This window comes from Phytophthora infestans, genomic scaffold (genome assembly GCF_000142945.1).
Source record: "Phytophthora infestans T30-4 supercont1.2 genomic scaffold, whole genome shotgun sequence".
NCBI classification, from domain to species: Eukaryota; Oomycota; class Peronosporomycetes; order Peronosporales; family Peronosporaceae; genus Phytophthora; species Phytophthora infestans.
Genome location: NW_003303757.1, coordinates 1,107,210 through 1,117,958, shown reverse-complemented (window position 1 = coordinate 1,117,958; position 10,749 = coordinate 1,107,210). Strand labels below are relative to the sequence as shown.

Here is a 10,749-nt window from a genome sequence, read left to right as displayed (position 1 = left end):
TTTGGATTACTGTGATTGGATGATGATTTTTGCTGGCAGGTAATTGGCAGTATATACCCATACAAAATTCAAGTACGATCCGTCTCCTCAAACTGTCAAATGCAAATTTGGTTCCTTTGCAGTCAGTAATGGCTCAACCGTTTATCAAAGCAGCTCTGTCTCACTCGCGACAGAGTTCGCTAATCGATAGAATAATGACTGTGGGTTCTTCACCAGCTCTTTCGGATCACCACTCTCAGCGATGCGGCCATTTTCCAGTAGCAACACACGGTCGCAGTGCATGATTGTTTGGATACGATGCGCCACAGTCAGCACTGTCGACGTCGCGAATTCAGATGCAATAGCCTACGCATGCAAAGCAACGAGTCAGAACCCCACAGAAACGGGTTTGAAAGACGACTGCCCACCTCCGAAATGGCACGTTCAGTCTCACGATCAATAGATGCTGTGGCCTCATCAATACAAAGAACCTTCGAGGGACGCAGTAGTGCTCTTGCGATGCAAAGCAGCTGAGCTTGTCCCTGACTGAACGTCTCTTCCGCCCCACCTTCGACCACAGTATCTAGGCCGCGATCTAGCTTAGCAACAGCATTCGCAAGTCCTCCACACTTTCGCAGCACCGTCCAAAGGCGTTCGTCTTCCAATGCTCCGCTGGGATCGAGGTTGGAGCGTACCGTACCCGAAAAAAGCACCACGTCCTGGGGAATATACGTAAGTCGCGACCGCAGGTCTTGAAGTCCAAGAGAGTCCAATGGCACGTCGTCGATCAAGATACTACCGCTACGTTCCCACGGGACAGCTCGGAAGAGAGCGTTCAACAGCGTCGACTTCCCGGCACCTGTACGTCCACAGATACCGAGCTTCTGACCCGCTGGGATGTGACACGTGACGTATTTCAGCGCAGGTGCTACTACTCGTGGCCCCACCCACTCCCACTCGGCATCAACCTTGTCAGAAGTTTGGGTCGATGGGCCATAAGTTACAGTCAACGCCTTGATCGAAATGTGACCCGCTGTCGGCCAGAAATGCGGTAATTCACTTGTCTTGGTAGCTCCAACGACAGCTTCTTCGGGCTCTAAATCGGCGTACTCCTTGACACGTTCAACAGCAATCATCTGCCGTTCAGTATCCACAAAACTATTGAGAATGGCGTTGAGTCTCCCCACAATTGGAAGCGCGTACGTGAGGGTGAGACCCAAGATACCAGGGTTTACAGACCCCGTGAGATTGAAGTCAGCCACGGCGAATATAACGACAAACGAGGTTACACACACGCCGAGCATATCGAGGCGCAGTCCGAACCACGCACCAGTCGTTGAACCGAGCAAAGAAACACGCTGACTTCGGTTCAAACGCACTCCGTAGCCATGGATGTACTGCTGCTGTTTCCTTGCAGCACGGAGAACCGTGAGACCGTCCAGCGTATCCGTAAACATGGCCAGTAGTGGCGATTGGGTAGCTGCATCCAGTCGCTTGAGGTGACGCGAACTCGGACGATAATACCGCTGCAAGTGGAAGTACAAGACGCTAAGAGGAACCAGCAGCACTAACACCAATCGGTTCCCGTAAAAGAGAATTACCAGCGCACCTGTCACACCCGCTGCATCCCTTAGGAAAGTATTGATAATGAAAGGCAAAGATTCGTCAACTGCGTACGTGTCTCCACTCAGTCGGTTGAGTACACGGCCGGTAGGTGTGCGCTCAAAGAACCTCAAAGGGGCTGCAAACACACTCTGCACCAGCTTGTTGTACGTGGATCTCGCGGCTCGAAGACCACCGTAGGCGAAGAGAAAGGAGCGGACGAATACAGCCCCAATGTTCGCTCCAGCGATGTAAAGCAACACCAGAGCAAACTCCCGTGGGGAGATGGAATGCTTGCCGTTCGTATACACAGCAATCCACCAGTCTAGTGAGTTGCAAGAGGCCTGCATGACTGCTACAGCCAGGACAATGACAACCGAGAGTATCCGACCTACATCCGTCGCATAGGCTTTCCAGACGTGCCACCCAACGACACCAGATTCACGGTGTTCTTCTTCATCGGACGGCTGCTCTTCCGTCGCTTCCTCGGCCTCATCGTCGGCTTCAGCTGTCTCCTCAGTTGATTGAGCAGTAGGTTCGGTGTTGGTGTCGCTTACTTCGTTTGGAGAGTTGTCTAGTACGGTGACCAAGCGACTGGGAGGGTCTTTTGTCTTCAATGTGTTATAAGTCCCTTGCTCGACAATGTAGCCATCATCCAAGACGAGAATCTGTGTGTCGGTAGGGAAAAGCGGCAGAAGGTGAAGCGAATGCGTCACGATGACTACAGCAGCGTCTTTCGAGAAGAGACTGGAGCCTGACATGAAGCAGTTGGTCACCACTTTGCTGGCTGTAGTCACATCCAAACCGCTAAGAGGATCGTCGAGCAAATAGAGATCTGCTCGTTGATAGAGAGCACGCGCTAGATTGAGTCGAGCCCGTTGTCCGCCACTGAAGTTACTGCCACTCTCAGCCACCTTGAATGGAGATTTTACCTTGTGAAGGTCTACGTTGAGCTCGCAGGCGCGTAGAACACGCTCATATCGCTCTGAATCTTCTTCGCCTACGTCTTCAGTACCCAGAGTTATGTTGGATTGGACACCCCCGGAGAAGAGCCACGGGGTCTGCGGGGAGTACGAGCAACGTAAAGACGCTTGACACTTGAAGGAACCAGCAACATTACTCGATCGCCCTGACATTTCGCCAAGTAACGCAAGCAAAAGCGACGATTTACCAGAGCCCACGGAGCCACACACCACATACGTCGATCCTGGTTGTAGCTGTAGCTGATTGATTCGCAGTACAAAGTGGTGACGAGATGATGGCGATGAAGGCGAATCTTCCATTAAAAGAGGCGTCTCTGCGCTGGATCCATCAGTGTCATCGTCTTCAGTAGTCTCCATCTTGGCTGAGCCCCACTCAAAATCATAGTCACGAATACTCACAACTGCTTCGTCTACTTCACTGGAATTGGATGGAGGCTCGTTGTTTGTTTCAGATTTTCTGCTCTTGTCTTCCTCTCTGTCAAATAGGAAGCCTCGAATACGCAGCGCTGAGACCTGTGCCTCTAGAAATCCATTAATAATCCACGGAAATAGTTCATGGGGAAGATAAGTCGGTCCAACAATGCTATCGCCGTAAACGCATCTGCAGCCGAAATGTCTCGTCCAGAGAAGACTGCAGTGGCAAAGACGGACACCTGTACAATCACCGGCGTGGACGCCCAGAAGAAGACGCAGAAGGCGTCCAGATACTTGCGCACTTGCAATCTCCCCATTTCTAGCGCTCGACTCTCACTCATAGCCTCAAGTCGAGACGTTACCCATCCCAGCAGCTTCAAAGTTCGAATCGCCTTGAGGCTTTCAGCTGCAAGACCCACACGTTTATCCCGGAAGCGCATCATCTCAGCCGTGACGCTCTGGATCTTACGACCCAGAACAGTCTGGAGCGGTAGCATGACTGCCAGTACTGCGACTCCAGCGACGAACGCAACAGAGACGGCTTTGCTCAGTAAGACAAGAGCAACAGCGATCTCTGCTGGGATCAGGACCATGTCGAATAGTGTACTGGGCATTCCAATGATGCGTCCCACATCAACAGAGAGCAAGTTCGTGATACGCCCGAGTCCTCCAGCTTGACGTCTTCCCTCTCCCGATAGCTCCAGTGTTCGTGCGTAGATAGCAGACACCAGTCCAGCTCGAACCCGGAGATCAAATCTCTTCCAAGCCAAGTTGTACTGTGTACCCGACACGGCTGATAGGATCGATCTAATTACCATTGCCGCGGCGAGGTAGTAGCCTTTGGAGAGTGAAGGATTCGGCGAATCGGCCCAGTCTAGAAAGAGTTTCAGTAGCAACGGACTCGCTAGTCCAATAGCTTTGTTAACAGTTGACCATACAGCGAACAGGAGCACGTCAGCACCGTACAGCCGTCGTGTTACACGCAGGAATGACCAGTCTGGCACGCGATTATCGCGGAATTCACGCTGCAACTCGGTCTCGAACCGCGCAGCAGCGACAGACGTCGCGTCACTCAACGGGAGATCGGGAACATCCTCCATTTCCAGTCGACGCTTCTTTCCCAGCGCAATAAACGGAGAGATCCAATGGTACGAGAGTTGAGAGAGCCCCCATCCTACACGATCCAACGGACTCTCCATCGTATTTTTCTTCTCTAAACTCTTAGATACTCCTCCATCTTCAGTACAAACTCCGCGTCGTCGGTAATTGAGCACTCTGAGCACTGCAAATGCCGCCACCGCAGCCGAGATCAGCGACTGCCAATGCACCAACGTCACCACCAACACATCTGACTGCACCGGTCTCCCTCTCAGCATGAACTCCTCCGTAGCAGTCAGTGCCACCACAAGCGTGATGACCTTACATCCTTGTCTGCACTGCAGAAACTCGTACAATAGCTGAGCCCCGTAGAAGCACCAGGCTGCTGCCGCGACACTCGCTCCGATCACCAGAGACGCAGACGAGTGATGCAGCGTTGCGACCCCCGTCACAGCCACGGAACAGGCCACTGCCGCCATCACGGCCACCAAATGAAGCGCGAAGAGCGCGACATCCACTTCGTTTACGTATCTGAGGCCACTGGTGTGTGCTCCTGCGAGATGCAGCACCTTTCGCATACACAACACAAGAAGCACCAGCTGAGACCCTGCGCAGGAAATACAAGTTACGATCGGCCATTACTTGCAGGACTAACGGGGACAGCGCAACGACACCTTGCAGTGCTACGAGCTGCGAGCATTGCGTAGTCGATAGGGCAGAGCCGTTGAGCTCGACGCAATAGACGGAGAGCAGTCGCATGGGCGAAAAGATCGGGGCGGCCAAATCTGAACGGTCTATCCTCCTACATGGAGCAATGGCTGGCCCAATGGCGCGTCCCCACTCGACAACCATCGCTGCGGTAGCATGCGCGAAACATCAACATCCCTGCGCGTTGAAAGCGAGCGTAAAAACGCACACAACTCAGAATTATCAGCGATGCTATCTTTTACGACAAAGAACGAGTATATTCAAGCTAAGCTTTACCCACAAAGGACTTTGTGGCCCCCTCGTCATCAATTATGCCTAGTGAAGTTGCACCCTCGACTTCCTGCAACCCATACCCACAGCCTCGACGATGTTGAGCTCGGGGTGCTCACAGGCGGCGATCTTAAGCTCGCATGGGTTGCCGTATCTGACACCGTCGGAGCCGCAGACAGGCAGCTCAACATCGGGGCAGCCACTGGAGCATTTCCTTTTGGGGGTCTCTTGGGTGGTGGAGCCATCGTTAGAAAACTTAAAGTTCTTCCAGAAGGGAGGATCTGTTGGCTTGTTCTTCGCGCACTTGGCTCGCTTCATGTAGCACTCGTTCGAGTACATGTTGCCTTCCTCATCACCCACCGGGTCATCGATGTCGAGGCAGTACTTGGGACAGTCCTTCTCCTCCGATCCAATCGATATAGGTCTGAGATCATGTGTGACTAGAGCGTTGACAGTGGCCATGGCAGCCAGAAGCGTGAAGATGACGGCGGACTTCATATTTCGGAGACGATCAGAGTGTGTTGTCCGGTGCAAATTGAGGAATGGTTTAACCCTTTTAAAGCGGGGTTTTATTCTGTATTATACAGAATAAAGGTTTATCCTGATTAAACTATTGACAGAAGAATGCAACAATTTATCTAATGGTAGCTGTCTCGCGAGTGGACACTGCGAAAAAGTGCAAAGACATCGTTTCTACGGACAAAAACTTCGCAATGTATCCACCATACGCTATTATCTGGGGTTTTGATTGGCTACTGCAGAATAAAAAAAGATCGCAATGTCTTCTGTAAGGTATTTCCCCTCCAAAACGATAAGTGAGATTGGCGGCTTCGCGCCATTTTGGATGGCCGCCGGAGCTTCATCGCTACGCGGCAGAAGTTCGCTCACCAAATTTTCGGCCGAAAAGTTTGGTGAGCGAACAGTCTATTGATTTGACTACTAACTAGCTAACTACTGTCTTCTTTCTCTTCGTCAGCGCGCTTACGCTTGCGAAAGCGTATGCGCTTCTTCAGGTGTGCTGGAATCGCAGTTCCGTTTCGCCAGACCTGGTGCCAAATCTGGCTGCACGTGAGCGTGTTGCCGCTATCCTCTCTCCGAACGCGATTACATAGAGGTACGTAGCCGGCGTGGGATTGAGTGCACCGGGGGCAGAAGTAGCTGCTTTCAAAGCTTTTCGTTTGGGGCGTCGCCATTGCCGAGCATACCTTGCAAAGGTGCTGACGACGTTTGTTCTTCCCATTTCCATCATACATGTCGTTCGTAATCGTCGTTGTCGTCGCCGCTTCAGACTGAAGCACTGAAGTTCAGTGGACTTGCAGAGATTAATTTCGCGATTGGTAGTGTCGGCAAAGATAAGATTACACGCTTTACCTTCTTTTCGGGCGCCCGTCAACGTTTTAATTACTTGAGTCGGCAGAGTTTGCTGCCATGTTTCACATTTTAATCTCGATCGCTCAACTTCGAACGTTCCTCCCAACCATGCACTTCTTCGTCGCTATATGCTGAATGTTGTGCTCCCTGTTGTGGATGCTACAGAGGCAGAGCTGTTCACTAACGTCGACTACACCAATAATTAATACTACGTGTAGTAGTACGGTACTACCGTTGTCAGTTTTTGTGCTGACGAAGAAACGAAATTGGAGCTCAATGATCGCACTGGATCGCGACACATTTTATTTAACAGTAATTTATTCGTTTTAACTGTGATAATTTCCTCACCTCCCGCATCCTGTGCCGCCAGCCATCCGAAGACAAGCAGTACTCTCAAACAGGGTCAAGACGTTCGCAGTGTTCACATAAGTAAGCACACTGAAAAGCACAGCGACGACAAGCCACCCTCCCGACGCACTATAGCCTCCATAATAACGCAGCTGTTGCACGTCGAGTTTCTGACAAGGAAGCAGTCCGATGAAAGCGAGACTCATGAGCTGGAAGGTCCATGCAATAAGGTATGTGTAAGTAACCTGCAGTCTTGTGGAATCCGAGTCACGATGCACGTCCTCGTCCGAGACCGAGAAGTGCGAATTAATGGCTTTATATGCTGTCGTGCCCAAAGGAATAGCCATATTTCGAAAAGTGATCACCAGGCCGTACGTTGTCCCCTCAATTCCACGCGGGGCAAGCTCCACAATCGGGAACAACTGAACAATGAACCGCAGAGCCACAGCCGGAGCGGCAAGCACCTGCATATACAGCCAGAAACTTCGTCTCCTCACCACATCGAAGACTGTACACGCTACAGTCACAACATCGACACCTAGCACCCATACAGTCGCAAGACAATAGAGATTGGTCCACGATCCACGCAACAGGTAGCGCCGAGTCGCTAACAAGCCTCCAATGAACGCCAAGCTCCACGCCGCTAGCGAGATCGCTTTCGGCCAAGGGTCCACGTCCACCCAGTTCGCTTCAATCGCTGGGACGGCATTCGAGTCCATCGTCAAACAAAAACTGGCAATGAGTTCGAACATCAGCAGTTGCCACATGACACGACTTTGAACCAATCTCCAGACGAGATGGCAGCGTTCTCTGAAATTCAACGGCGGGTCAAGAGGAGCAGTGTTCGTTTGGTTGCGTGGTGGCGGTACAGGACACGAAACAGCGTCGGAGAAGGAGAGAATGGGTACTGTTTGAGCTGTCGGGTCTTCATGCAAAAACCAAATAGAACCCACAAATGGGATCAACGAGCACGCTGCCAGTACCAACAAAACCTGGTTTAAATCCAGCGACCACGAAAAACTACCCCCATAAGCCGCTCCATTGAGCGTGCCCGTCACGAACAAGTCCATGATAATGGCTCCAGACATTCTGGCAGCGTAGATTGACACTTGCGCGTGTCCTCTTGTTGGTAGGGGCTCTCGCTGTGCGATCTCCACCACAATGGCATCTGCTGCCACGTTTGCTAGGAAATATCCGATGGTGCCCAGAGTCATAAACAGCAAATACCTCCACGCTGCGGATGTATCTCCTGCTTTTGGCATCCCGGACGCTCCGAGGTACAGTAGACTCGCACAGCATAATAACCAGCCAAACACCAAATAGGGTTTCCGTCTGTAGCCACATATCCTCAAACTATCAGTCAATAATCCACCAAAGGCCTTGAAAGTCCACGCCGTATTGAGAACTGTAGAAGTCGCGCGGACCTGGTATTGCTGTAGGTGAAGATAGTTGCTGAAGAAGGGCACAACGAGACTGTTGATGCCTCCATACAGAGCGCCAATGCCTACGTAATTGAGTAATAATCCAATTGTTCTTCGCGTCATTAGAGCCACCTCGCCCCCAGGCCGCAGCGCTCCGTCCTGCTCAAGCCCATAGAATGTGTACTCCTGCCTCTCCTGCATCACAAATGGGTCCACTGGCACTGTACTCTGCAGCACACTTGGGTCGCCACGCAGCTCTGCGGGCAGAGAGTCCATACTCAGTGAGAGAGCGTCGGAGGACGGCGATAAAGACATCGACGAGCAGCTTTTGAGCCAGATACCGGATGACATTGAGAGCGAGGCCATGTGACAGGCGAGAGAATCGTCAAAGAAACGGTTGACGACTAGCTCAACTGACTCGTCATGCACAAGTTAAATGGTGTAGTACTTGTGCTTGGCGACAGACGCTTGGAGACACGTATGGGGGCGAGTGGAGACTACCCCACCAGGTTGGCGTCTTGGTCGTGGTCGTGGATGGACAATCGAGTTGTATGCGCTGGTCGTTGTGTCGGGACGGTGGTCGAATTGTGCACAAAAACTGTGGACAGTCAAGAGTATCTTCAATTGAACTCTGACACAGAATAAGCCTTCATAAATGATATTGCTGAAGTAAAAATGCGAAGGAAAGTCATTGCAATAAATAATGTGCTGTATAGTTTGGTGAATGTCAATATCGTACTAATTGAGAGCTAGTACTATGGGATCAAAGGTAGCCAAATGGTGTGTCATTGCGCAGCAAGACTTCGTTCGAAACTTGACCGAGTCATCATAATGTCAGCTGTACACGTCTGTTTCGGAGGAAGGTAGCAACCGGCAACATGAATACGTAAATGTGGTTGAGGCTCGAGAGTTTTTGCCAGGTCATCCATCAACCAAGGTTATCTTTCACAGATTGCCGTACACCCGATAAATGGATGTTTAACTATCCAGGGATACAGTGCACGTGTACATACAGTAAATAGCTGTTTTTAACACGACCGCGCTTGACGCTGAGCCCATTCAGTACAGTATTGTATTGCATTTTGTTCCTTTCTGGGTTAAAACTGGCAATATTTTCCTAAATTTTCATTGCAAATCTAAGTCATGCCGTCAAGACGCAGCGGCAACATGCTGGCCCGTCGGCGCCCGCTGTGGTTCGTGTGGGACCCCTCGGGCGTCGTGATCGCGCTATTCGCTTGGGTGCTGGTGTTCGGTTTACTGGTGGCGGTTCTCGCGTCTATTTCGCAGTGGGTGGGGCTGTTGTCACTCATGGGGCTGACCGAAGGGGTCTGGTTCACGGGGCTCTTCGGCATGTGCCTCTGGTGCCACATCGTGGTGCTCACTAGCAACCCCGGCACGGTGCCATTCAAGCTGCAGAGGTTGCCACCTGCAGAAGCAGAAGATCAGAGCGATGACGAAGTGGAGGAGATCGAGGAGGAGATGCCACTGAATGAATACGAGGAATGCGAGGACGACGGCTCGCTGCTCATCTACTGCGACGAATGCGAGATCTACAGGCCAACGAGGTGCGCAAAGCTAGTAAGAAAATATATAGATTGCTATAGCTGACCCTCTCCTGCTTGCTGTCTTACAGGGCCACGCACTGCCATACTTGTGAACGATGCATTGTGCTCCAAGATCACCACTGGTAAGAAGGATGTTATATGCAAACATAGAACACTGCACTGATGCAATAAATGTTGTTTTCTGGGCAGTCCCTGGGTGAACAATTGCGTGGGGATCGGCAACCAAAAGGCGTTTCTCTTGATGCTGCTATACGTGACGGCCACAAGTGTGCAGGCGGCGCTGCTGGTGTTGATGCAGTACGCCATGTGCTCGCGTGGCAAGTACACGTGCGGCCTGCAGAGCGACCAGTTTCCTGGCAAGTTGGGCGGCTGGATCCTGGCTGCTGCCGCCGTGTTTGGAATCTTCTGCTCGCTCATGCTCACCATGGAGCTGTATAATATTTATCAGGACCCGCTCTTCACATTGATCGCCGATCAGATTGCAGCTCGCCGTGGTGGGGACAAGTCCACGTCGAGACTAGAGCGACATCTGAGCGTCATCTGCGGGACGGACGGCATGCGGGCCTCTTGGGTTTTCCCGCCGCCCGAGCGACGCGCTTTACATGACATGGAGATCGTGCAGGGCTTCCGATGCCGACCAGATGACGCCGAGATCTGCTGAGCAGTTTATAGAGACCGCAAGCGATAAAAATTTGTGTATTGATTAGGATTCGGGTCCTTATTCTGGTTTAGCTAACATGGCTAACGTTGTAGTTCCTCACAACCGTTGAAGCTGCATCAACTGGTGATGATTTCAACTTGCCCGTTCAAAACATTGCGTCGAGCTAGGACAACAATCTGCTAGTCGTGAAACGCTATTAACCACCAGGGACATAACGAACACAATGACCGACCTCACTCTACCACATGTTGCTCCGGCGCGCGAGACTTTACGGCAGTAACATGTACTAGTATTAAATGCTCGCGTCGAGCGCTTTCGATCTGCTTCAG

The 10,749-nt window shown here is 51.5% G+C and overlaps 4 protein-coding genes across 4 annotated transcripts; 1 reads left to right on the top strand and 3 right to left on the bottom strand.

Annotated features, from left to right (window-relative positions):
* Window positions 1–308: 308 nt before the first annotated feature.
* PITG_01370 (ATP-binding Cassette (ABC) Superfamily) lies at window positions 309–4,835 on the bottom strand (the record flags this gene model as incomplete). The annotated part of the gene is made up of 5 exons (XM_002907994.1): window positions 309–314; window positions 408–3,037; window positions 3,109–4,198; window positions 4,253–4,683; window positions 4,751–4,835. The coding sequence occupies 5 exons, from the start codon at window positions 4,833–4,835 to the stop codon at window positions 309–311; spliced, it is 4,242 nt and encodes a 1,413-aa protein (XP_002908040.1).
* A 264-nt stretch (window positions 4,836–5,099) lies between these two features.
* PITG_01369 (protease inhibitor Epi2) lies at window positions 5,100–5,552 on the bottom strand (the record flags this gene model as incomplete). Its single annotated transcript, XM_002907993.1, has 1 exon — window positions 5,100–5,552. One exon carries the CDS (start codon window positions 5,550–5,552, stop codon window positions 5,100–5,102), a length of 453 nt encoding a protein of 150 aa, XP_002908039.1.
* Window positions 5,553–6,769: 1,217 nt separating this feature from the next.
* On the bottom strand, window positions 6,770–8,545 carry PITG_01368 (uncharacterized protein; the record flags this gene model as incomplete). The annotated part of the gene is made up of 1 exon (XM_002907992.1): window positions 6,770–8,545. The coding sequence occupies one exon, from the start codon at window positions 8,543–8,545 to the stop codon at window positions 6,770–6,772; it is 1,776 nt and encodes a 591-aa protein (XP_002908038.1).
* Window positions 8,546–9,361: 816 nt separating this feature from the next.
* On the top strand, window positions 9,362–10,420 carry PITG_01367 (palmitoyltransferase, putative; the record flags this gene model as incomplete). The annotated part of the gene is made up of 4 exons (XM_002907991.1): window positions 9,362–9,592; window positions 9,659–9,759; window positions 9,828–9,881; window positions 9,949–10,420. 4 exons carry the CDS (start codon window positions 9,362–9,364, stop codon window positions 10,418–10,420), a joined length of 858 nt encoding a protein of 285 aa, XP_002908037.1.
* Between the last annotated feature and the right edge of the window lie 329 nt (window positions 10,421–10,749).